This window comes from Lycium ferocissimum, chromosome 5 (assembly GCF_029784015.1).
Source record: "Lycium ferocissimum isolate CSIRO_LF1 chromosome 5, AGI_CSIRO_Lferr_CH_V1, whole genome shotgun sequence".
NCBI lineage: Eukaryota > Viridiplantae > Streptophyta > Magnoliopsida > Solanales > Solanaceae > Lycium > Lycium ferocissimum.
Window position 1 is genome coordinate 13,507,373 of NC_081346.1, and position 27,587 is coordinate 13,534,959.

The 27,587-nt window shown below is 33.9% G+C and overlaps 3 protein-coding genes across 3 annotated transcripts; all 3 read right to left on the reverse strand.

Moving 5' to 3' along the window:
• Nucleotides 1-2,825, reverse strand: LOC132056100 (thylakoid lumenal 17.9 kDa protein, chloroplastic). The gene is made up of 4 exons (XM_059448165.1): nt 2,475-2,825; nt 726-840; nt 557-626; nt 1-356 (listed from the first exon to the last, which is right to left on the reverse strand). The coding sequence occupies exons 1-4, from the start codon at nt 2,762-2,764 to the stop codon at nt 136-138; spliced, it is 696 nt and encodes a 231-aa protein (XP_059304148.1). The 5' UTR covers nt 2,765-2,825; the 3' UTR covers nt 1-135.
• Nucleotides 2,826-8,362: 5,537 nt separating this feature from the next.
• Nucleotides 8,363-14,048, reverse strand: LOC132056101 (non-specific phospholipase C6). The gene is made up of 5 exons (XM_059448166.1): nt 13,425-14,048; nt 12,435-12,898; nt 11,713-12,014; nt 9,707-9,883; nt 8,363-9,032 (listed from the first exon to the last, which is right to left on the reverse strand). Exons 1-5 carry the CDS (start codon nt 13,746-13,748, stop codon nt 8,731-8,733), a joined length of 1,569 nt encoding a protein of 522 aa, XP_059304149.1. The 5' UTR covers nt 13,749-14,048; the 3' UTR covers nt 8,363-8,730.
• A 2,248-nt stretch (nt 14,049-16,296) lies between these two features.
• On the reverse strand, nt 16,297-23,390 carry LOC132056102 (CBS domain-containing protein CBSCBSPB5-like). The gene is made up of 14 exons (XM_059448167.1): nt 22,982-23,390; nt 21,022-21,190; nt 20,739-20,871; nt 20,493-20,663; nt 20,258-20,336; nt 20,043-20,156; nt 19,873-19,939; nt 19,586-19,691; nt 19,438-19,496; nt 18,125-18,231; nt 17,909-18,042; nt 17,240-17,325; nt 17,044-17,133; nt 16,297-16,880 (listed from the first exon to the last, which is right to left on the reverse strand). Exons 1-14 carry the CDS (start codon nt 23,128-23,130, stop codon nt 16,698-16,700), a joined length of 1,647 nt encoding a protein of 548 aa, XP_059304150.1. The 5' UTR covers nt 23,131-23,390; the 3' UTR covers nt 16,297-16,697.
• Between the last annotated feature and the right edge of the window lie 4,197 nt (nt 23,391-27,587).

The following is a 27,587-nucleotide window of genomic DNA, read 5'->3' on the forward strand; positions in this document are numbered from 1 at the left end:
TAAGCAGGAAAAGTAGCAGAAACTTTTTAAGAATGATCAGGTCTAAAAGACAAATATTTTACCAAAAAGGCTTACCACATGCACGAATTGCTATACAAAATTTGATGCATGTAGATTTTTATATACATCAAAGTTCTAATCCATTGAGTCAAGACTTGGTGCAAACCATCCTAACTCTTCTGTGATCATTTTCACTCTTTCTTCTTGTCCTTTTGAATCTCCAAATGCAGTCGTAAATGGGTATATATAGGTCACTTTTGTGGCCATTGCTCTGTAGGCAACCGAATCTCCTTTCACCAAAAATTCTAGAACATCTCTGCCGAATCCTCCATCAACCTCAGCCTGCAAATATTTTCCTGCAATTGTTTCCATCATCAGCAAACGGTCCCACAATGCACCAGAAACTTTTCCTATTCAGTCCTAATTAATCAATATCTAGATTTCAAACACTTTGTTATCTTTTTGCAGTTACATCTGGATCTGTCTAGTATTTCAGGCCTCTATGCATCTGAAGTAAAGTGCACTGTTTGATGCATTTTGATTCAATATGATTTACCATCAGGGATATCTTCAATAACTTGAATCTTTGCGTTCTTCTGTGTCTTCAAAATGGCATCCTGCAATTGCTGCCACAGATATGAAGAATTTAACAGCAGGCAATTGCTTGGTTTCTGAACAAAATTAAAACGACAGTTGGAAGTTTAGAAAGTCCACATCTTCTTTACCATGATAGCATTGCCAGAAGCATTTTGAGAAATTATCAAGGGGAAGGCAGAAGAAGAAGACTGGGGATTTGTCGATACACACCCTGGATTAACTGAGGGGCAAGGTCTGATTTTTCTGCAATATTAAGCCAACGACAGAAGTAATCATTAGATGTTCGAGCACCCTGGCTTTAAATACTTGCCTCTATTGTATATACAAATAGTTGCTACAAAAACAAGTAAGGAGCAAGAGAACATAATGATTAGCTTTTGTAAGTTTAACTACCAAAATTAAGTCACCAAGTGGACAGGGAATGCATTGCATTTATTAGATACGGGTTAATTAACACAATGGTCCCTAATACAATACCAGATACAATAAAAGCGAGTTAAAAATAACATTTTGAATTCCAAAACAACACCGTATACAGGACTAGGTGAATTCTGTAAAAAACTGTATTATTCAAGTGGCTTTAGTAGGATATTAAAGGATGACTACATGCAATAACTGCTATAAACTGGTACCTATACTTGGAAAATATTCTTAACTGAGAAGGCTAGCAACTACACAATCTTCCTTCAATCGCCATCAGCTTATATGGAATCCACTCCTTCAATGTAAGTGAGTAACGAATGATGCATGCATTAAGTTGGTGACAATGACAAAATTGTACCTCTTGTTGTTGACAAAATTAACTTAGTCATCCCTGCTTCTTGGATTGTGGACGACCTCAACTTAAACTATTAGAGAGTAGACAAATTTGCTTATTTATTTAATTTATACAGTGGTGGAAGCAGGAATTCATCTAAATGCTCCCTTGTATCTAGAGGATACAACAACTTTTATATATACACATAAAGAAATTCAGCTCTTAAGGCAAACGGAAGTGGTTCTGCCACAGAATTTTGGTTCTGTAACTTGCACATCAAGCACGTGGAAATTATTTTTGACTATGGGCAAAGGGAGACTTGAATATAAGATCTTTGTCTTCTCTGCGACCATGTCGATCTGTATGACCACCTTATTTAGAAGCTTAAATGTTTGAGAATGACACATATATTTTGTTTACCTTAGTCTCCAACACATCCCCTCATGTGCGAGGCAAACACGTGGAATTTATTTTGATAATCGACAGAGGTATGACTTGAACGCTAGCTGGACCTTAATCTACTCTGTATCATGTTGAATCTAAACGACTTAAACTTCTTGATGAGGTGGGTCATACAATTCAACATGATATTACAACCAATATTTTGTAAGCACATTCTCACACCCATAACTTCATATTAAAATTCACGTTGAACATCGGAATCCAATTACATGTGCAAGAGAGTGTGAAGTTACTAATTGTCTACACATGGTTACGTAAGGGTTTCATAGTAGGTTTATAAAGGTCTTGGATGGCTACGTTTTGGATTGGACGTTTAGATTGTTTGTTTCACACTACATTCCAAGACCTCATGTAAATTAAGCATGTTTGATCACCAATTCCCTTAACGGTGCAACAGCACTGACGGTACAATCCCATTTCTTTGACATTTTAACCAATTAAAGAAACAAAGCATGCATATCACAATAATGAAGGAAAAAATTGGACTAGCTGCTTAATTTCCATGAGTTATACAAACTCCTCCGACTCTACAATGAGAAACATTTATGTCCCCGTTTCAATTTCCTCAAAGTGCGACTGATATGAGATAACAATATCATAAAGTTGAGTAGGATAGGTAAAGTAGTAAAATGCAGATAAATGGAAGGCAGAAAATTACCCATTTTCAAGTCCAGTGGCCAAGTTCTTGGATTGTGAAAATGGGGTTGTCGGAACAACTGGAGAAGTTTTGGAGGAGTTGAGAGAGGGTATTGCCGAAGAAGACAGGGGAGCAACCAGCGACACAGCAACTGCCACAGGAAGTACCTTTGACCAAAAACATGGTATTTTTTCAACAGATTGTCGTTGTTCAACGTTGGGGGTAGAAGAATACTTGTTGGTGGGAGAATTGTGTTTGGCAGCGACTTGAGGAAGCAGTGGAAGAAGATGACCGCTCATTCCAAATGCCATGTTTGTATTTTTTCTCTAGTTGCTGCCATATCCTGTCTATACAGGCAGTTGTGATTTTGTAAGATCCTATTTATGGTCCACGCTCTGCCACGATGGACAAATAGGTAGTAGTACTACTTTGGATGATTTCATAGGTTTGCTCCATAGACAACAAAAAAAAAAGAATAAGGGACAATTGGAAAAATATTTACGAAACCTGATGATAGTTTTATATTTACAAAATATAACATTATAAAATATGCTTTTTAATATATATATATATATTTATTTTTTTAAATTTTTTATTTTATTTTATTTATTTATTTATTTATTTTTAAATTTTTTTTAAAAAAAAATATTTTTTCTCTCAAAAATTTATATATAAAATGTGTATATCTCGCTCAAGGCTTAAAAATTTCGCTCAAAATTTAGTGTATGAAATGTATATATCTCGTTCAAGGCTAAAAAAATCCGCTCAAAATTATGTGTATGAAAACAGTATGAAATTTGTATCTCGCTCAAGTCTTAAAATTTCGCTCATATTTTCGTATATAAAGTTCATGTTAGATTTCTGTAAAACTAATACAACTACAACAACATTGTATACAAATTTTGATACAACATTCAAGACTTAAAATAATCGCTCAAATTTTTGTGTATGAAATGTATATATCGTGTATATCTCGATCAAGGCTTAAACGTTACGCTCAAAATTTTATGCATGAAAACGGTATGAAATGTCTATATCTCGCTCAAGACTTAAAATTCCATTCACATTTTTCGTATATAAAATTCATATTAGGTTTCTGGAAAATTAATACAATTACAACAACATTGTAACAACTTTCATACGATATTCAAGGCTTAAAGTTTTCGCTCACAATTTTGTGTATGAAAATTATATTAAGAATTCCGCTCACATATACACGTTTCATATATGTTTCATACAGCTTTCATACACAAAAAATTGAGGTAATTTTTTAAGCCTTTGAGCAAAAAATAAAAAAAAATAATAAAATATATATATAATTTTTTAAAAAAAAAATCAATTTTTTAATTTTTTTTAAAAAAAAAATATTTTTCGGAAAAAAAAATAAAAAAACGAAAAATATATGAAAATCCGTCATGTTTCATAATATATCATTATGTTTTGTAAATAATATATATAAATATATATATCATCACGTTTATATATATAATATTTCTATATATAATATATATATATATATATATATATATATATATATATATATATATATATAGTTTTCCCAAAAAATAATTGTGAAATCATCTAGGTATACATTCGTATATACAAAATTTAATCAATTTTTATAATTTAAAAATTAAATTAATGACTTCTAAGTTTTTTTTAATATAAGGTGCAAAACTTAATGTGTAACTTAAATAATGATATTCTTTATTTGCTTTGAAAAATTATCGATAAATCAATATCTATCTTAAAATGTGGAACTCTAATAAGTCATTCTTCTCCTAGAAAACAATTAAAATGTTACACTGTTCAGCAAAAATCAAAGGGCTATAAATGCACCTTTATAGATTTATTTTTGTTTAGATTTTCTCCTTTTCTTTGGGAAGAATAAGAAGGAAAAAAAAAAGAACATAAAAATAAACTCGAGCCTATTTAGACATATGATTTTGTGGAATTAAGTGCACATTAAATTAGGATAATTCATAATTTCAAGAAATGCCAAGCGCAAATCAAGATAAATTGTTTAAGTCTAATTAAAAGTTCATTTTTATTTGGGCTAGTAGCCCATTGAGTTAGGCTTCCAAAAGATGAACCCATTCAACTAGCCTGAGGTCCAAATGACTATTAGTCTATCTTAAAAGGATGCGAATTGCCCTTCTTTTGAGGTGGTCTTTAAATTTTACCTCTCATATTTGAAATCTTTAACTTTTTCCCTTCGGCTAAAACTCATGGGTTTCAGGTTCGAACTCCCGCACAGTTAAAATTTTAAAAAAAAATCGCAAGGGAGAGTTTAAATTTTGCTATGCCCCTACCGGCATACACTTGTGAAGGAATTACCAAAGTTATGCCGGACCCGACATACTTATGCCTTATGGGCGAGACTTGGCATAAGTATGCCAGTCGAGATAACTTTGATAATTCCTTCACAAGTTTATGGGGTCCCGCATAAAAGTTTGCCCATTAAAAGTATGCCCCCCGACCTTATGGGCACACTTGACATAAGTATCTTTGGGTCCGGCATAACTTTGGTAATTCCTTCACAAGTTTATGCCGGGTCTGGCATAAAAGTTTACCCATTAAAAGTAGGCCCCCACTAGCATAAACTTGTTAAGGAATTATCAAAGTTATCGGATCGGCAGATACTTATGCATAAAGTACGCCCATAAGGCATGTATCACGGGTCAGCATAAATTTGGTAATTCCTTAACAAGTGTATGCCGGGTCCGGCATACACGCGACCCAAACCTTGCCTTGCAATTTTTTTTTAATTTATACTTGAGCGGGAGTTCGAACTCAAAACCTCATGATTTCTGTGTGAACGCTCAGAGTTGCAATGCGAAGGACAAAAATTAAAGACCAGCAATATAAGGGCATAGTTTAAAGATCACAAATATAAAGGGCAAAATTTAAAGATCACCCCAAAAGAATGGCAATCCGCGCAAAAAAATGATCTTAAAATGTCGTCCACATGTCAAATAACGGAGAGCCAAGTCAAATGAAGTAGTCGATGAAATCATCTCATATGTCAAAGCAATATGACATTTTAAGTCAGAAAAACTTGTCAATAGAAGCTCGTCAAGTGTATAAATGACGTATTTTGGTCAATCAAATACACACTTATCAAAAGATAAATAAGATTAATATATAATTTAGACGAAATCAATCAAATAAAAGAAGATGAGTTTGATTTTATTACAACTCCTCCTTTATTTTACCACTATAAATAGAAAGCTCCATATGGCCATATGTACAGCCATCAATATGGGCTAGCCCTGCCCAACCCATGATTTTATATGGTTGGACTAAAATTTTTGGAGTCCATTTAAGGACAAGGCTTTTTAGCCCGACTTAAGTAAGCCCGTTGACGTATGAGGCTTGAGCGAGATTGGCCTAGGCCGGCCGAAGGGGCGAAAAAAGTATTTAAATAAATAAATAAAATAGGGTACTAAAAATAACAAGAGAAGTTCAAGCCTGCTTAAAGGCTAGGAAATGATACCGCAAGTGCATCAAGCAAATTGAAGAAAAGCTATAGAAGCTCTGAAGAAAGCATCCACAATCTTTTTCTACATTCGCTATCTTCATCCTTGATCAAATTCGACGACAAATTCAAGTCAAGATTCTAAGCGAACAACTTCAAAATTCAGTTTATGATATCTAAATCTCAAATTTTGATTCGTGATGATCATCAAATTATTCGTGACGCACAACAAATCAAATATCGAGCTCTTAAATTATCCAAATTTCTATATTAAGATTAAAATCTCGAACCCATGAACCAACTTTCTTGAATAGAAGAATCATCATAGGATAACATCTCTTTAAATTTGAGCTATTCTAAAAAATTATAACCCTCATGGTTCTTAAATCAAATATATTTGCTATTAGTATATCTTGTTCTTATTTTTAGGCACTAAAATTTGTGTTTACAGCCCAATCCATTTTATATAAGAAAATCCATTATTACAAAAGCAAAAAGAGCCTCCATCAAACCAAAAGAAGAAGAAAACAGAGCCTAGGAATTGGAAAAGACTAGTGGAAAAGACGAAAGAGGGAAATGACAAAAGCTGCTACTCACAAGAACTTGTAGTCTGTCGCGCCGTAATGCGTCGAAATTGGAAATATACAATTTTTACACAGTTACCGTTGTTGTACAAGATAGTGTAAATAGGGACATAGGGTAGACTTATTGAAGAGTTTTTCTTCAGATGACAAGAAAATAAAATTTTAATTTAATTTTGTAAAGAAAAGATCCTTAGATATTTTCAAATCAAATGATCTATCTTGTGTAAGTAAATTAGAATTACCATATGATTGTTTGTATGTAGTCCCATACGACAAAATCCAAGTAAATACAGAAAAACACTCACGCATCAGACTTTTGTTATCACCAATTCATTCTCCCGTGACTCTCCTCTTCACAAAGTTGTTGATGAAATAATGAAAAATCTGAAGCGGTGAATAAGTCTACTGTCTACATAACAATACAAAGTTCTTCAAAGACCGACCTTTGGCGTCATTATAACTTATACATTCATGTCTAAACTTCCAATCATTTCCAAAAAATCTAGGTTCTCGTGAAAAGCCTTTCTTTTGTGGATTTATGAGGATTATACCGTTCAAATATGTCGAAAACTTGCCCATTTGAAGGGCAAATCATGCAATTTCCCCTCATTGATTGGGTACTTAATGACTTGTGTTAAGAAAATTACCATAGTGAGGAAGGTTCCACTCCCAGAATATGTTACAATTGACAAGCATCAACCTTTCATTTTGGCTGCTCTTAGTAAACAAGTTTAACTGACAGTACTATAAGGAAACTTCAATATTTCCGAAATATATGCCACCTTTCTGTCCTTTTTCAAAAAAAAATACCACGGGGAAGTAGAACAAGGATTTGGCTCAACTCCACAACATAATTTTTTCATTTCCTCAAGTAGAATCTTATAATTTTGACACATGTCGTCTTTATTATCTAATGACTCAGATTTGTTTAATCAATTCAAAAAGTTTAACCATGATATTATGAAAAGGCTCTAATTTCGTGAAAAGCCTTTTCTTATGTGGAACCCCGGATATTTTGAGGATTCAATTGAATTTTCTTTGTTGGAAAATTATACCGTGGAAATAGGGTGAAAACTTGTCCTTTTATTGTCGTTATATATATATATATATATATACACTAGTTATGTGATGCAAACTCAAGATATAAAAGTAGATATTTAATTAAAGAAATATAATTTGTGTCAATACAAGTGTACAACAACAATAATCATATACCCATTGTAGTCCCACAAGTGGGTAATTACGTTAGTAATAATTAAATTTCATATAAGTATATTTTCAATATATGAAAGCAAAACTTTCATTCCACTCCTTTAATATTTTAACTTTCATTTTGATGAAATTATTTACTTCAAATCAAATGCGGAAATTTAATTTGACATTTATAAGTTATGTATAATAATTTTACGAAGTTATTTAGTTCTAAATAAATAATCTATACATAGTTAATGAACTTTTAAGATAAATACATAATTTAACACCAAAACGGATGGGCTCCTCCCTTAATTAGGGATTAGGGGTTCGAACATGGATATGGAAAAAATCTTTGGAGGGAGAGCTTCTTCCGAATGGGCGCGATACAGTGCGAATTATCTGGATTAATTGGGCTCAAATGCGGATATCGAGCAAACAGAAAACCAAAGAACATGAAAAATGAAGTAGGATGTTCGATAGCTTTTGAAAAGTAGACCTTGAAAACAAAAAAAAAAAACAAAATTTGACTTAAATAAATAAGATTGAGACCTAAAAGTAATTAATTAAACAGTTTAAAAAAAAATTGGAAATTTTTGTAAGGATTACAAAAGTCCCTAAGTTTGCCCTTTTATATATATATATATATATATATATTTTATTATTATTATTTTTTTTTTTTTAAAACAATATATAGGTTTGTTGAATCCCCTTTACATGAGGGAAAATTCTAGTAAAGTGACAGAAACGCAAAAAAATTAAGAAATGGCTTTAGGTTACAAGTTCAAATTTCATGCGTGACATTTTGGAATTTCTTTGTATAGAATTCCGGCTCCACTGACATTGCCCAAATCTAGTATACGACAATTGCTAGAGGCTACTAATTAAAAAGGCTGCAACTTCATTTTCGTGGGGATTCAGGGACGAAATCCAGGAACAACATGTATGCTATATCAATGGAAATGGCAAAATCCACAAAAACTAAACTATATTATATATAACAAAAGTGTTTTTTATTCATAATCTAGTGGTGGACTGAGGTTCTAGTGGTGAGCGAGGATCTCATATCTACAATTGTAGTCTCATCTGCTCCTAACTTAATAGCTTCTTTACTTGCACTAATAAATCTTGAAACTGCACCTCCTACGTAATTATAAGCTTCTTTCACATTCATTTTCTTGCTCATTTCATGTGGGAAGCTGCTCAAGAAATGGTCTCCATTCAACACGGCTGCTAACTGCACCACCTCGCTCTGAAACTCGGACAACGCCCGAGTTTCATCCGCTTCAGTAGTACTCCTCAATGGAGATACCTCAGGCAGAACCTCTGCAAATAATCAAATCAAAAATTGAGTTTAGCTTGGTAGGCGGAATAACTTTTACAGTATCAAATCACCTAATTAAAAGACCGGAATAATAGCCATAGAGATATATGACTTAATATATTTAACTATTTTCGATTAATTTAGATGCGTGGTTTTGATCCTTTTATCTAGGAAATGTGTTTAGTATCACAATAACTAAATTAGAAGTTATCAATAACTAAAGGACGAAAAATGTTATTAATCCTAAAAGATAATTACAGGTAATCACTTATATTATATAGAAGTAGAACTAATAACCTAGAAAAAATAAGACAGATCCCAATTAAGCTACAATATCCTATCACTAGAATTTATCAATATAATTTATTTATGCTATCGGTACATAAAATTAAACTTTGAATATTTTGTACTAATACTTTATGAAACAATGGTCAAAAGTGAGCGGAAGCGAGGGTGGTTTGTTAAAACTGAAGTAGCCAGCCAGGATACATTAATAAAATGAACAAACCCCCGTGACAAGATCATTTATGAATATTCTATACTATAATGATTATCCTATCACTTCCACATTATATTAATATAAATACATTCTCATCTAATAATAAAGATTAATTTTGTCGCTTTGTGCAAAATATTATAATCACTAGTATATATATAAGAGTGTTAGTTGTCTTACCAGGGCAATCAGTCCTTGGAGATGACAATTGACCTACAACCTGCTCAAATGTGCCCGCCCAAGCATCTCTATGAGTTAGAAAATTGGATGTAAGATTGAATATTTTCTTTACGGTAGCTGGAATTGATGAATGCTCGAACTCTGAATTTGGTCTAGGTCCCTTAGGCTTGCTTATCACTGCATATAAAACAAAAATGTGACATTACTTAATCAGAAACTAGCACACTACACAGAAAAAACGCAAAAAAAAGAGTTAATCCCGTGACCATATTACTAGTATATTAAATAAAAGTACAGTGCAGACAGATCTGCACATCTTGCCGTATATGTTGAAAGATATTTTAGTTTATCCATCTGAAAGGAATAGAATTTTGGATCAATCTTGTCTTACTCTGAAACTCATTGATCCAACTAAGTTAGATTCGCACTGTAGAAAGCTCATTATGAGGGGTTTTAACTGGGGGTGTACATGGACCGGGTTGGTTCGAATTTTTTAAACGTCAAACCAAACCAATTGCGTCGGGTTTTTAAATTTATATACCAAACCAAACCAATAAAATTCGGGTTTTTCAACCTCGGGTTTTCTCGGGTTATTCGGTTTTCTCGGGTTTTTCGGGTTTTTTCGGAATAGTCTTGATACAAAACATATAACTTTTACTTCAAATATTTCTTTAGTTCTAGTAAGATACAACTATATAATTAAGGTGTTTCTAAAGAAAATAACACAAAATGTGAGAAGAGACATTGTATTAAAATATTCAACAAAAGCTAATAAATTCGGTCAAAATAAATATTGCTAATTAACAAGCCATAAAGAAAATGACCATAATCTAAAAATACTAAGTCATGCTAAAATAAGTAGGGCTAATAAGTATTAATTACATGACAAAGAAATAAAACTTAAGTTATGTTTTTTCACTCTCTAAATAAATTATGCAAAACTGAAGAATAGATATGCAACATTATTGTCATTCATAGTGGTAAATTGAATTTCTTTTGTTAGCATTAGTGTTGAGTTAGTTTTGGTTTGGACTTTATTTGAGTTGGACTTTATTTGAGTTACTAACATCCATAGGATATAAAACTTATTGACATTCAAAACTCGAAGTTCGAGCTTGAATAATATGATAATAGTTAAAGAACTACGAAAAAATTTAAGAAATATTTATAAATTACATTACAAATAAATATTTTTATGTATAAAATATTTTAAAATTTGAATACATATAATGTAGGGTTGGTTTGGTTTGGTTTGGTTTGACTTTTTTTAGTTAAAACCAAACCAAACCAATTATGGTCGGATTTTTTTTTCCAACACCAAACCAAGTCAAACCAAACCACTAGTCGGGTTTTTTTCTCGATTTGACTCGATTTATCGGTTTGGTGCGGTTTGTCGGTTTACTTTGTACACCCCTAGTTTTAACACTCCATGTCGAACTCGAAACCTTTGATGGAGTCCAAGTGTAGTGAAACCTTAGTCACTCCACCAAACCATCGGTCAGGTTGAAGCTTTAGAAATAGAGTCATCTTCACTAGGGAGCTCTAAAACGCGACTAGTCAAAACAAGCTCTGTACTTTTTTCACTTTAAGCATCCGATGTCTGGAACTCACCGGCATGACAAACTAATTCGTGTCGTAAAAGGTCATTATGAGGGGTTTTAACACTTCTAGTCGGAGAGGATTTCATTCTCACTGCAACCCAAAAACTCTGATTAAGAGTGAAGAATTTTTTTTACCATTCCACAGAGTCCATTACTCAAATGGTCACTCAACTATCCTAAAGTACCTAATAAAGTCATCTTCTTTTGTTTGTAACAGAAAAATCATATTAACTATGGCTATAACACTCAAAAGGTCAATCAGCCAGATTTCTCAAACTTTCCGGTGGCCAAATACCTAGGGTGTTATAAAACTCGGCATAGTGAGACGAATTTGAATTAATTAGACCAGTGAATCAATTCTAAACACCGGGCTTGAATCAAAAAGATGGAAAGTTTAAAGCTTACCAGTTCCTTTCTTGATCCAAGGAGAGACCATAATGGTGGGAACACGAACACCAAGCCTATCAAACTTAAAGAAAGAAGGTGCAGGCCCAGTATTCCCATCTGGATTTGGAACATCACCATAAGGAGTTTTAACATGATCATAAAATCCACCATGCTCATCATAAGTAATAACAAAAAGTGTCTCATTCCACTGGGGACTAGCTCTTAGTGTCTCATAAACCTCTTTCACTAATTTCTGCCCATTAGCAACATCATGTGATGGGTGATCATCATTTGCTGGATACCCTGTTATACCAAAATACCTGTTGGGGTCATGTTAACATGATGTTATGCGAAATCTAACAATTATAAATCTTGAACAACGATAAATCAGATAACAAATGAAAAGTATACTAAAAGAGGCAAAATCTTTAATATCGTTTGTTAATTGACCTAAATGTGATAAAATTAATATGAAACAAAATATATAACTACGGAGAGAATAATCTCCCTCTAAACAAAACTCTTTAGTGATTATATCGTGGATTCTGTTATGCGATTGTTGGATGGACGAATTCTCAATTTATAGAAATCCAAACAATTTCCTCCAAAAGGGAGAATATGGAAAATTTACATTTTTTCTTCTGAAAAACAATATTAATTATGGTAAACTCTTTATTAAAAAATCAAATATGATAAAGAAAATCACACGAGACATTAAAGAAAATCACACGAGACATTACCTTGGCTCAATCACAGTCAAATTAGGTAAGTTCCCATTCTTGGCATCTTTCTTGAACTTCAAATCATACTGATGGAAATTGAACATATACTTCAACATCCTCAAATTTCTAAAGAAAAGAGTTGCTGGTATGTTCTGGTAATAAATACCGAAATCCAATCCGTTTTCGTGAAGCGAATCGAAAATAGTCTTTTGTGGATAACCTGTAGCTAGCTGCTTCTTGACATGGCTGGTGGAACCGTGAGAAGTAGCAGAGTATATAAATAGCCTGTTTGGTTGTGTTGGACCTGGAATTGAACTGAACCACCTGTCGAATACTGTGAATTCGCGAACTAATGTTGCGTAAATTGGGAGATTTTCGGGCTTAAATCCCCTCATGACAGTTCTTGATAGATTATTATCAGACATGTTGAGTGCTTGTTCCACAAAACCTGACATCGAAGGAATGGAGCCAGAGCCAAATACCTGTTGCAACATACAATTCAATATGGTATCACAGAATCATGGGTTTAAATTTCACTGGGTACCTATTTAGATACCATTATTTAATATGTATTGTTTCATATGGCTACATTCAGGCATTTCAGAAATATATGAAGTTTAGGCAAAAATAGTTGAATTGGGTCATATGTGGAGAGGCTTCAAACAAAAATGTCTCAACTTTATATTAAAAAAAGGCTAAAGCTCAAGCAAAAATGATCGAATCAGCCAAAGTTGAAATTCATACAAAAATGACCGAACTTCAGTCATAAGTGTCTGAATTTCCACCATATGAAATTTCATACACAACATGAGCTGTTTCAAAATGAATAGACTTGCAAATTTTACGCACTGTGCTGTACCTATACACTTCAGCCAAATTTCACCGTCATCCAAAAAGTAAAAAAAAAAATATTTCACGTGATTAGTCCACAAAAAAAATTAGGATCACACGTGAATGAGAATAGCTATTTAAACTTTTTAATGAAATGGTCACACACGTCAACTATACCTGTTGCTCCACATCTTCAAAAGAGTGGCCAGGGTCTGGATCCACATACTGTGCATCATCAGTGAAGCAAATAGTTTCAGTATCTTGAGCTTTAGTAGACACTGGATTGCACTCTTTACCAGTAACACCATTGATTTTAGGATTCACTGATTTCTTCATCCATCCAAGCAAGTGATCAAAAGATCTGTTCTCCAACACCAACACAACAACTGTTTTAATGGGTTGTTTTTGCTCTCCATAAGTGTTCTGAAAAACCCATGAAAGAGTAAGAAAAATCAAGAAAATATAGGAAATAGGTGGAGCTTTGGTTCTCAAGTGGTCCATTCTTGAATCTGGAGAAAATGGAGAAACAGCAATAGCAAATGAACTATATCAAGGAAAAGAAATCTATGGGTGACAATTGAAAAATGATTGATTTAATGTGAGTGAGGTGTAATAGGAAACCAGCTATGTGGTTAGGATGAACTAAAAAGAGGAAGGATCTGGTAGTGTAGTAAGGCTGTAAGGAAACAGGTGAATGAATGAAATAAATGTGCAGATGTTAGTGTGTTGAAGCTTTAAATGGACAGATTGTCCTGATGTGATGTGGGTCTTACTGGGTAAATAGTTTAAGTGGTTAATTAGATGTTAAACTTTAAAGTTGGAAATGGAGGAGGCTGTGGTAGTAAACTGTGAAACAGCGAAAAAACTTAAGGAGATATTTGGCACTCAATCAATACATAATACTCCCTCCGTCACAAAATATTTTATCTTAGTTTGACTTGGCACGGAATTTAACAAACAAAAGTAGAATTTTGAAATGTCGAAAACAAGCCTTGAATACTTGTATGGTTGTAAATCATCTCATAAAGTTAAATTGTTTCTAAATATAAAACTTCGCCAATTTTTTGAGATAAACTAATAAAAAAAGTAAGACAATTTTTTTAGAACGGAGGGAGTATGTATCTTTTGCGTATTTTATCATTAAATCATGGTCAACTGATACGTATTTTCACTTTAATACATTAATATGATTTGATGTAAATATCGAGTGCGAATAGATGTGAACATATGTTTTACCACCAAGACTTACTATAATCTAGTTATACCGGTGAGTCTTCCTCGTAATAAAGTGTGTCATTCTCACTGTCCCCTTCTCCTTTTATTCTCCTTCCCCGTGTAATATGTTTGTAAAAAAAAGAGACAAAAAGGTGGGCATATGATACGGAGATCTTGAAGTTTCCTTTTAGTAATGTTGCTTAACTTGTTTAGTAACAGCAACCAGAATGAAGGCTTGATGCTTGTCAATTGGAACATATTCTGGGAATGGAACCTTCCTCACTTCAGTCACTGTGGTAATTTTCTCAATTTAAGTCAGAAAGTACCAATCATGAGCCGAGGACATGCCATTTTTAGACCAAGAAAATCCATCTGCCGCTTGAAATGATAGTCAGCAGAGCACAATGGAACTAGATTTATTAAAGTTCTTCAAAGATTTCTATTTTATGAAAATTAACTAGTTTAAAGATTGAGATATCAATGCATTATCATTTGAATCCAGGAGGCTTCAGCTATCTACTTAGCTCTCCTATAACCCATGTGACTACATTAAAAAATCCATTAAATCCTTCTTCTTTTTTAATGTTGTACAGTTCTTTTTCTTCTTTGAAGGGAGCGCTATCGTAATGCTTGGTAAAGTTCTTTGCTGTGTGATCGGGAGGTCGCGGGTTCGAGCCAGAAGCTTGATCTGCCGCGAAATGCGAGTAAAAAGAGCTGCGTACTGATAGGCTCTTGTGGTCCGGCGCTTTCTCGGATCTCGGAAAGCGGGGAGACTTAGTGTCTGCATTGCTTTTTTACAATTCTTTTCTTCAGAAAAATTCACAATGAGAATATTAGATAGTCATTAGTGAAAGAAGTGAAGCAATGTGCCGAAAAAGATCGACGAAGAAAAGGAAAAAGTGAGATGTAATCAATACGTTGAGTATCACTAGCTATTGTCACGTGAATTAATGCACCGACACAAAGATTGAACTTATTCTTTTTCTTTTTCTCTGAGGGAGGTGGAACCCTCAGAGAATTTGGTTCTATTGTAGCCACGTTCTAGTTGGACCCTTATATCTTATATAGATACTCTTTTCGTTTCAATTTATCTGATATTATTTAATTAAATTTTTTAAAATTTATAATTTAAAATAATTTTTATGTATGATTTTAATTTATATCATTAAAAATAAATAAAAAATTTAAAATTGAATTATTTCTAAATATAAAAGATTATTTTTGTCGGAGTTCGTCACATAATTTGAAACAAACTGAGAAGTAACAATTTCCCCCAGTACTAATTATAGTAGTAGCATTTTTATTGGCGCGTCGAATGGTCCTATTGGTGCAATTAGGTGTCTCAAAACTCTTTTACTACAGTCGAGACTCGAGACGAAGAAAAGTTTGTTTCTATTAGTAATTACTAATTCTTTTAGTATGTGTTTTTCTAATTTTTAATGAGTAGATAAACTCGTGTTTACACTTTACACTCATTTTAGTACTTAACTTTGACAATTCAACCTATGATTCCTAGTTTATTATGTCACTCAAGAAACTCCGAAAACTTTAAATTAATCAAACAATTTTCAAAAATTGGGACCTATTTTGAAACCCATTATTTTGATATCCATATGAATGACGGACCAGTTTAGACACTGTCGTGCAGCTAGTGATTGGACTCGACCATCTCCTTTCTCGTTCCAAATGCCCTCACCAGAAAAAGATTAATAAAAATATATAATTAAAATTTCTCGTTCCAAATCCCCTCACCAAAGAAAGATTAATAAAAACATATAATTAAAAAGAAAAAAAAAAAAACAACCACAATTAATCAAAAGTTTGGACACCGCAATTCAACCGAGTTTTTTTTTTGTTTTTCTCTCTTTTCACTGACATTGACAATAAATTTAAATTTGTCACTACAAGCACAAAGAAGATTTGTTTCGCAATATCTTTACATGAATATCAATGAGCCATATGACACCTCTGAATTCTGTTACACTCCGGGAACTAAAACTTTGTTGGGTCAGAGAATTACAAAGGGAGTAGAGGACACAATTCTCAGCAGTATAGATAAATAAACACCTGCAAATTCAGCTTCCGGGCAAAAAAAGATAAAATGGGCTCCAATTTAGAGCTACTGATCCAAATCCTATAGCACAGCCAACAATCGTACAAATCAAACTGACCCATTATTATTCCTATCTGCTGCTCCCTGTGCAAGGTATATCAAGTGGCGAAACTTTCAAGTGATCATTCACCGGATCTCCTTAAGAAAGCGAATACACCTAAACTCGCAGCTAATGCAGCACCAGCTGCTACAGCAGTATAGGCTGAAGCCCATGCAGATTCTGGACGAGCATAATCCAAACTTTCGGACTTTGAACCTCTCCTACGGCCAGGTGTTCCTGAATAGTCTAAATGCAATCGCAATCCCTGTAGAGGTTTCATGCCTATCATCGGTCCTTACTTTGTAATGAAAAATAAAGCAACATCTAATAACTAAAAACTTAACATTCTTTCCCCATTGTTACGTCTCTTATAATTCATACTAACTCGTGTTGTTTTAGAACCAAGGACTGGAAAAAAACAACCGTACCTTCCAGCCTGACAACTTTGCATGCTCAACTGCCACTAGAAGATCACTATCTGATGCTAGGATACACTTGTCATGGTCTTCATCTTCATACTGCAAGAGAGGGATCGACAATGAACATTAAGTCAAGTGGTTATTACAGAAAACACGGGAAAGGAAAACCTTCATATGTACAAGGGAAAAGTTCACGCATCCTTACCAAAATCTGAGGAAGGTTGTTTCGGTCAATGTCATCCCCTATTCTCTGAATGATTGAAGTTATGAGATCTGTCACGCTCCGTGTATCTGATTATTGAAATATTAGGAACATAATGGGAGTCAGGTTATAACTGTTCATTTTGAGGGAGAATAAAGAGTGCCCTGAGATGATGCCATATTTCATTAAGTGTTGGTTTTGGTGGCATAATTGACAATCACATTCATATTCCAAATAACTGGAGAACCACAGTTCCAATATTTCCCAGACAACAAAAAATGACAAACAAGAGTACTGCTAAATATACAATGCAGGATGGGGATATTCAAGAGTACTGCAAGTATGAAAAGTAAGCCTTATTAGTTCATAAACTTGACTTGCATGAGGATCACTAGTAGAGAACCAAAGAAGAAAAGGAGTTTGATGGAAAAATCGCATGTGAAATCCTACTGCAATATCGAAAGGACTTGGCGAGCTTCAAAGAAAGCTATTATATCAGAAGTCACAAGATGCTTGAAAGAAGTATAAGGATCCAAACTTTAGTTTGTATCTGACAGATATTAACTGCATTATATGCAAGGCCATATAAGATGCATAGGTCAGATAAGGCAAGTGCTTAATGTGTTTCTTATTTATTTTTAATTTTTTAAGAAGGGCTCATGAATAGCATACCACAGTTGAATCTGTGCATCCTTCCCTTTCGATCTTGAATCTTGAAGGCAAAAGTATTTGGCAGGCTCGCTGAAGGATAAGGAATCGATCTTCCAGTTTCTGCACCTTCAGAAGCTAATTTCAATGAACCCTCGCTGAAATGTCACAGACAAATGTGAAAAATCAGGAAAAGGAAAAGAAAATACGATGTGACATAATGGAAAACGAGGCTAGAACCTCCGCGTCTCTTCATCATCATCTGGAGTCAACGCCATAGCTGAATCCCAAAAATTTTGCATCATAGTGTTTGCAGCTTCATTATTTGCTCCAGCAGTATTTCCCACCTGGTTGATGAGGCACAGTTAAGGAATAATTCTACAAGCTTGGGCAACAAGGAATCTTGGCCGACAAATATAGAAAATTCAAAGGGCTGGAAGTCAACACAGTGCATTGCAGGATGGATTGTAATGTCACCAATACAAAACAAAAAAAAAAAACAAAAAATCTTAAAACTAGTACTAAGTTAGGAAAGGTCATAATGATGTTCAAGATTTATTGCAGCATCATCGATCTGATCTCCTTTGTATATACCGACCAAAATTATTTTTAAAATCTAGAAATGTCTTTCACATATTGGACATGTTGTTGGGCCCTTCTGTTGAATGCATAAACTAACAGTCATAGCAAAGTGGCCCCAGGATCCAAGTTGAAAGATCCCTAAAAAGAATTTATACATTTAAAATGCAAATGGCTGCAAGGGAAGCTCATCATCATGGTGAAGTGGAAGGCAGCGAAGTTTGCTGATTTGAGGATAGGTATACACAAGACAGCATTAAAAGGTGATTTGACCGGTGAATTAGCCTAAAAGTTTACAGTTACTTATGATGAGCTTCACAGAAAATGCATGAAGGAGATCCATGCTATTTAAGGCTAGTATTGTCATGACGAGCACCGGGAATATGGCTCGATGTATTGCTAGTTAGGATTCTTAGTTGAACCATTTTTTTGTCATGACGAGTGCCACAAATATGCTTCTTCTCCAAACTTAGAAACCCAAGCATATTTTAAAATAACATGTTTTCTTGAGAAAAGCAATGTCGTCTAAAATCAGCTTATTCTGAAGTTTGAATCGCTCTCATTCGTCTATAAAATTGCATAATGATTATCCATTAAGAACTGAGTTATTAACTGTTGTTGTTTACACTCTTTCCGCAATTGACAGCTTGACACGATCAGTCCCTTATGATCATGACGTAGATGCAGAATGACAAAACACACATGGATGAACTTCTGAAATAATGACTTGTCAATGATCTTAAACAGCATTTGGTCCTTCATAACTGGTCAAAGGGAGCTCGGAGCACTAATTTGCTCTTAGGGCTGACAATTTCTTATTTTCTATATGCACCCTTATATGCAAACATAGCTAGGAAGTCATTAATTTCAGAAGCTTGTCAACTTATGGTAAAAGCATGCATATGCATAATAACTAGTGAGTTCTGACAAGTCAATATCGTCAAAATTTAAACATCTGTGTGCATGCTTCTTACCGTGGCTACAGCTGCATGAGTGATATGAAGAACATCAAGGACAGCAACTACAATTCCCTCTGCACCACATTAGAATTACAATTTTTTAAAGAAATCGGGAAAAGAAGATATCAGATCTCAAACCACACTTGGGAAGATCAAATGTTACCTTTATCAACCACAGGAAGGTGTAAAAATTTTCCATCATGCATTGTATGTAAAGCATCAACTATAGGTGTATCGGTTGTAGCACATTCTGGACTGGGGGTCATTACCTGAACATTAATGTGTAATAAAACGAAAGTTAACTGGGAGATCAAATGACTATTTCTTAAATTCCAATATAGGAAATAAATGAAAGAATATGAGATCTCATTTACTTGCAAAACTATTAGATAATAATTTATTAGGAGCTTACAATAAAGAGAGAGCTAGGTTAAACAGATAGAGATTTACCCTCTCAACGAGAATGGACTCAGGGGAGAGATCTTGAGCTATGACTCTCATCAACATGTCTTTCGAACTGCAGCGACCATGGGCAGATATTTTAATGAGATGATTAGCGTGCATTACACTAAAGCTCATATTCAATGGCTGACATGTGGAGAAAAGGAGAGAAACCTTACGTTAAAATTCCTCGTGGTTTGTTATCAACCATTACTATTGCAGAGCTTGTTCGAGATTCAAGCATCTTTTTTGCTGCGGCTAAAACAGTATCACTTGGTTCAACTATAACCACCCTGGAAACATAGCAGGTACAGTAATTGCGTGAAATTTATCATACAGACTACAAACTATGAATCACAGATTAAATATTATAAAAAGTTAAGATATTACCTACTTTGAATTCTCAGAGATGATGGTTGACAGTGAAGGCCTGAACATCCGCTCCTGAAGTGTTTCAATAAATGTATTAGAACCTGAGACAAACAAGAAATAAAGGAGGTTAATAAATGACGCATGCAATGGAAGATCAAATAATGTATTCAACCACCGGGAACTTGGAAAATGAACCCCAAGACGTTCAACAAGCTATATCAATGAAATATAGAAACAATCCAAAATTCTCGACTAACCGGAAACAGATGAGCCCCAGTGCTTTTCTACGCCCTCAACAGCAGCTGCAATGGCCTTTCCTTTCTCAGCTGCCCTTTCAAGTCGAGCAATGGCATCATAAAGACATTTTGCTATATCAAGCAAAGCAATGACCTCTCCATTTTCCACAACCGGCAAATGTCTGAATTTTCCTGTGGCCGGTTTGACAGTGAGATATTGAATAAGCTCACAAGAATCAACCATTTATGTTATTCAAATATACCAACCTAGCACCATTTTCTGCAAGGCTTCTACAGCTAGTGTGTCAGAAAGCACAAAAACAGGATTTTTCGTCATAATCTTTGAAACTGGTGTTTCCTGAATATTAATTTCACGAGCAATAACCCTTGTCGCTATGTCCTTCAATTTCCCAAAGAAAGAAACGGAAAGGATGCAAATAAAGTTAGTCAAAGGCATTCTTTTGGGGTTAAAGGGAAAATCTCATAACTTGATTTTATTTAGTCGGATTATGACAACTATGCAAGATTTAGTTAAAATTTTATTTTTAACCTTATCTGTCAGGATACCGCATAGTAATGCATTTGAGTCAGTCAGCAATAAAGCATCAACTCTGCGAGCAGCCATCCTGCGGCAAGCATCATAAATACTTGTAGTATCAGGTACTGTTAGGGCTTTCGACAGTCGCAGTCTCTTAACTGTCCGCTCTCCAGTCAATCCCCTGAAACAAATGTGTGGTGAACCAAATATTATTGCTAGAACAATGATACACAAATGATCATTTTGGGTTGGAGTGATAGTTAACCCCATCCCTAACCTGAACTCGTGATTCACTAGCAAAACCATTTCCAGCTATGACTGTCACTTAATGTAGTTGTCACTTTGTGGTCAAGAAGTTAAGGATAAAGTAGTGGATGGATCTTAGTGGCTAAGCAATGCTTTAGAACAACAACAACATACCTAGTGTAATACTTCAAAGGCAGAAATAATTTGTGCATGAAACAAACTCAACCAGCCCAAACGAAAGAACAGACTATAGCCAATAAACTGAATAAGCAAAAACCTCAGCCAAACTTGTGCAGCCTATGAATCACTCACAGCATTTAATAGCGTAGCAGTATAACCACGTAACATTGACTTGATTTAATATTGAACATGAGTATATAGCAAATAAGGTACATTCAGACTGACATAGTGTTTCCATGTCTTTTTTGAGACCTACTATATGGAAGCCCCTGCGTCCATGTCCAACCAGTCTAAAGTGGATGCATCCATGCAAAAATCATCTATTTGCAACTGTAATTCACTCTATTCCAGCATTTAATTCAGTTTATTTTGACTTGGTGTAATAGTAAGATGGCGATCACTATGCTTGGATTCAAATTCCAAAAGCTTAATTTCCAAGGTCCAAGTGCATGAGGGGAATGCATTCTTCCATCTCGAATTTAGATTTGGAGAACCTATACATATGTCACAGATATTCCCCGCACCAGAACACAGCTCCAGCTCCGAATTTCCAATATTTAGCATAAGTGAAACAACTAAGCATGAGAGTATCTAGACAGCATAACCAAAATTCTATCTCACACTTAATTATTTTGCGTCAATAGCAGGATTACTGGAGCTTATTGCACCAAGAGCTCCCCAAAATTCTCAATCAACCCAACCTGATAACTGAACCACTTACCCCCTACCTAAATGGGTGTCTATACATTATATACACACACATATATACACAGGGGCGATTTTACATTCTAAATTTAGGGCACGTGAACCCATGGTCTCTCCGTAAAAATAGATATTTCATGTATATATTTTCTAAAGTTGGTATAATATTATCTGCTCGAACCCACACTATAAGAAAGGCTAATATTACCTTGAGGACTAGGGATCAATTCCCACTTACTACATTTTTTCCTTCTTTTTTTAATGGTGCACCCATGTTCTAGAAATTTTAGATTTGCCTCCGTATCTATATACATACAAGGGCAGAGCTAGGTTGAGCCCGGGGGTTCATCCGAACCCCCTTCGGCGAAAAATTACCTTTGTATATACAATGTTACAATTGTATATACAAATATTACACTGTATATACATACAAGGGCAGAGCTAGGTTGAGCCCGGGGGTTCATCCGAACCCCCTTCGGCAAAAAATTACACTGTATATACAAAGTTACAATTATTTTTTATGTGTATATAGTAGATGTTGAACTCCCTCGACTTGTCTGTACATTTACTTTTTTATATTTTTGAACCCCCTTAATAGAAATCTTGTATACATACATACTCTTTCCGTGACCTTCAGGATATTGAGCCTCAAGCGTTGACAATTTATATAAATTGATCCCAATAAGTTGAATCATACATACATAACAAAAGAGAAGTAAATACATATGAGTTTTTCTTATTCAACAAAGGATGATCATAAGTATTGGGTAAATGAATGTCAAAGTCAAAGAATAAAAACAGCGTGCATGAGGTTAATAACAGGAGAATACTAATAAAAACTCACATGGAACGAGACGATTTTCTTGGAGCAGAATCAGGTTGTCCTCCTGCACCATTATCAGCAGCTGTACTTTTCTTCTTCAAATTAGATACCGAACTCGTCAACGACAACGAGCTCCTCCTCGACGATCCTCCTCCTTGACTCGTAGTCATCTCAAATTATCCACCTCAATCCAATCTACGAAATTCACAATACTATATCAACAATATAATTCTGGAGCCAAAATTAATGAATCCTGGTCGTTAATGATGAATATGCCTTTTTTCCGGGAAAATTCTTGGGATGAATTTTCCGGGAAACGGCAAGGAGTAGGAGAGAGAAGGAAGCCTGAGAAATGGGAGAAAGACAGGAAAGGAATGGCAAATTGCAATTGAATGTTTTTGGGAGGATGCCAAGTTTCTAGAGAGATTGACCAATAGTGTTTTTCCACGTCAACGAATGTCCGCCTTCGGTATATGATCCCAATTTCACTGGAGACGTGCGGCGTTGAATTTTGGATTGTGAGTTTTTTTTTTTTTCCTTTTTTGGATTTTACTGCTTCTCCTTTTGTCTCTCCTTTCTCTCCCTGTTTCAATTTATGAAATTCTAAATTTGTAGTATATGTTAACATGCAATAAAATTGTGTAACTATAAAAAATTACTATCATTATAAATTTATGTTTAATTATCTTAAATTTAAAAAGTTATTAGCAAAAAGTAAGGTCAAGCGTGATGTGCCGCCGTTCCCCCCCTAACAGTAGTTAGCCGCAAATTTCTCCCTCCTTTCAGACATTTTGCCAATTTTAGCATAATTGTCATTAAATGTGATGGATGTCTCTAGTTATAGGAATGTATACATTAATTACATGAACTTGGAAATGAAACATATATAGTCTTTATTTCATAATAAGTGGTGTTTTTAGCTTATGCACACCCCTTAAAAATTATTCACTCCTATAAAATTAGGAGTGTTTTCTAACTTACCCCTAATCAAATTTTACCTCTTTCAAAGTTATCTCTTTCATAAAAAAGTTACTTAATGATTCTTGATTATGTAAATAAGGGTAGTTTTGGAAGAATAAGATCAATTATTTCTTAAAATCGTAAAGCACCATGTATTTTGAAACAAAATGAAAAGCTTAAACACCATTTATTTAGAAATGGAGGGACTACCATCATGGCATGTGGCAAACTGGTTGTATTCATATGTGTTTGTGTCTCGAATTCGAGTTTAACAAAGAAGAAATTTTGAATAATAAGTGTTTTTCTTTTAGGGAAAAGGAAATTGTTTGTCCAATGGCCTAAAATAATGCCACATTTGGCCAATATTTGGGCCTAATACCCTCAGGAGTCCGCGCGGTCCAAAATAATGCCAAAAAATGGCCGGTCGGCCCAAAATAATGCATAGCCGGGCCGGCCCAAAAACTTCAGAGCTTAAAAAAAAAAAAAAAAAAAAAAACTTTTTGTGGCGGCGAGTGACCTCTAAAAATTTGCACAAAGATATATACATTTGTTGGAACTATATATACACTTTATATACAAGAATTATACAGTTTATATACATATGCTGGAATTAATCATACATTTATTATACATAAATTATCCGTTAATTATACATTTATTATACACATATTATGCAATAATGATATGATATTTTTTTTTTTACATATACAATAGTGATACATATTATATACCACAATGATACGGTTTCTATAATACATTTTTTGTACGTATGGTACACTTTCTATACAAGACTGATACAGTTTATATACACATGCTGGAATTATATATACACTTTCTATACAAAAATGATACATATTATATACAAAAATGATACAATTTTCTATTTTATACAGGGCAGTTGCACTGTGCTGATACACATTATATACACAAATGATACATATAATATACAAAAATGATACATACCTTAGTGATTCATATTTTATACAGTTTCTATACACTACAGATAGGTACTGATACATATTTTATACACAAATGACACATATTATATATAAAAATCGCCTCAAACATTTTTGTATTTGGGTTTTTATTTGAAAATTGGCTTATTTAAGTTTTGGCTAATGGACGGGATTAGTTTAATGGGTATAATTTGGGTTTAGAAGGACTTTGGCCACCGGGTGGAATTAGTTTCACCCGACCGGCCATATATGTCCTTTTCCCTTTCTTTTAATGGGCTGATATAGCCCAAATATAATTTATCTGAGAGTAAAGTTTGGATACCGAATGAATAAGCAAAAAAAGAAACTACAACTTTCAAGATACAAATAGTAATAACTATGTTAGTTTAAACTAATTTTAAGAGTGATAACAAATTAAGAATAATTATACAAGAGATAAATCATTATGTATACCCTTTTTAAATGTGTACATTAGAATAAATATTACTTTTGTACGTGAAACAAATGAAAAAAATCATTTTGAATATGTAGCATTATCTTCTGGATTTTGAGACATGATTCATGGAATAATGGAATAGAGAACTTCTTATCCACGGAACAATTCATTGGTTAATAAAAATGAATTCCTTAGGATGTTATTAAGCATATGATAAGAAAATAGGCATTGACCTAATTCAGAAAAGCTAGCTTCGCCCAAATTTATACAAAGAGAACAATTTTCGTCGTCGTACCACTGTGGGACTAACATCATATTTTGCCACATTTAGATGCCATGCTATCACATGGAAAATCCAATTACACTTCTTTTTTCTTCTTATCCGAAGATACTTTTAACAAGAAACAAAATGCTCACCGTACATTAATTAACAATATAAGAAGTGGACTAACGAAAAATGTGGCGACCTTTACATAATGCCCTTTTAAAATAAAATAGAGTTCAATTGCTTATACATACACACCACTATTTGTCTATTTCCCGATGACATATTGAAGCGGAAATATTATTCCTTGCCCTTACATATCTACAAGGGGACAGCATTTTCTTTCTTTTTGCAATCTTTAGATGAAGTGCCTTTTGTTCAATTCCTTTTTTAAATATTATGACACGTTTGATGTCTCCACCAGTGTTCATATTTCTTTTAGCAAGTATACTTTTTTTGAGCTTCACTACTTTTATTTTTGTGATTTTCCCATTGAGCCAGAGCCAGATACGTAAAGTCTAAACGTCCATCTTTCTTCACATAAAAGCCAATTATAAAAATTCCTTTCATTGTAAAGTCCAACGGCACTTGAAGACCGAATACTTCTTGAATAAACCATTTAAAGAGGAGTTGTTGAAAGAGAGAGGCGTGCTCCTTGCAATATTCCAAGTCGTAAGTTAGAGATGCTCAAAACCTTAGAGAGAGACTTTCCTTCTTTAATTATATGGATTATGGACTATGGTTCTTGTAGAAAACTAGAGGAGCCTCTAGGTCCTAGGATGTTCCAATTCACAGCGAATTTAAGTAGGTGTTTGGATATGAAATTGAGTGATATTTGGAAAAAAAAAAATACATATTTAAAGTTAAGTTGAACAAGAGTATTTGAAAGAAGAAGTTGTTGTTGGACACACATGAGAAAATGTTGAAATTTTATGAGGGAGATTTTTTTTTTTTTTTTAACTTGAAAAACTTTTTTTCAAGTTTGAAATGAAAAATTGACACAATGTATAACTAAACAAGTTTTTGAAGAAAAAAACTTGATTAAAAGCAAAAAATAAAATTTACAGCCCGTTGAGAAACAGAAAGGGAAAAAAAGTAGAGAATAAATCTCATTTGCGTTTTAATATTCTAATCTTTTTATCTATTGGCCATTGAGGCAGAGACCGTTTAAACGCCTTTTTGGTATTATATCTTTATATTTCTAATTTTTTCCATTATCACTAATTCACTATTAGTTAGTTTCAATTTTTGAACGCTAAACTTAACATCAATTATGTCCAAACATGCCCCAAGTAAGAGTAGCATCTAGCTATACCTTTTTTCTTAATTTCAATAATGCGGTAATAAGTATGAAAAAATATTGTTCCAAGGTTATTTATATAGTATAATTTAGGCAAATACTATAGAGGTAGGTTTGAGGGTGAGGGTGGGGTGTTGGAAGGCGGAGATAATACAATCAGCATGGAATACCACTTATATAAATCGTTTTCCCTGCTCCGATCAAGGAAATCATTACTTTGATACTTAGGGAACTCGATTTCATAAAATATATAAAAAAAAAAAACTAAAATATTTCTAACCAACCAAACAGGAAAAAATTGGAAGTACTCGCCTCCTCGGTGCCAACCACAACCTAAATCCTCATGTTTCTCGAGGTCCTTGGTAGAATTTTCTATTTCTGTTGCCACTTCAAATCCTTAAAACGAGAGTAACATAAACTAACTTGTTTGTAATATTGTATTACTATATGGTAAAAAATAAGAAAGATCCGAAAGGGAAGATGCTTTCCCCTCAATCCCAAGGCTCTGCCATGTTTATTTACGCAGTAACGCAATCCTTACCTTGAGGTAAAAGCATGGAATTTTGACACAGTGCAAAACAATTTAAGTAGCAGAGCGTAAATTGAACTTTTTCACAAGCCTGCAAGTTCAACAATATAATCCAAAGAAGTTGAAAAGCCATATAACTAAAGAAAGAAAAATGATTGATTGGGCACCAATTCTGATAGGT

Bases quoted from the DNA above. Each gene is read 5' to 3' on its own strand.
- LOC132056100 (XM_059448165.1), bottom strand. From the start codon at position 2,764: ATGGCATTTGGAATGAGCGGTCATCTTCTTCCACTGCTTCCTCAAGTC. The intron at 841-2,474 runs GTAATTTTCTGC...TTAATATTGCAG, and splicing joins GCCACTGGACTTGAAAATGG to AAAAATCAGACCTTGCCCCT. The intron at 627-725 runs GTAAAGAAGATG...TATCTGTGGCAG, and splicing joins CTTCTGGCAATGCTATCATG to CAATTGCAGGATGCCATTTT.
- LOC132056101 (XM_059448166.1), bottom strand. From the start codon at position 13,748: ATGGACCACTTGAGAACCAAAGCTCCACCTATTTCCTATATTTTCTTG. The intron at 12,899-13,424 runs GTATAGTTGACG...ATGTTGCAACAG, and splicing joins TTGAAGATGTGGAGCAACAG to GTATTTGGCTCTGGCTCCAT. The intron at 12,015-12,434 runs GTAATGTCTCGT...TGACCCCAACAG, and splicing joins TTGACTGTGATTGAGCCAAG to GTATTTTGGTATAACAGGGT.
- LOC132056102 (XM_059448167.1), bottom strand. From the start codon at position 23,130: ATGACTACGAGTCAAGGAGGAGGATCGTCGAGGAGGAGCTCGTTGTCG. The intron at 21,191-22,981 runs GTGAGTTTTTAT...CATTTGTTTCAG, and splicing joins AGAAAATCGTCTCGTTCCAT to GGGATTGACTGGAGAGCGGA. The intron at 16,881-17,043 runs GTACGGTTGTTT...AAACCTCTACAG, and splicing joins CAAAGTTGTCAGGCTGGAAG to GGATTGCGATTGCATTTAGA.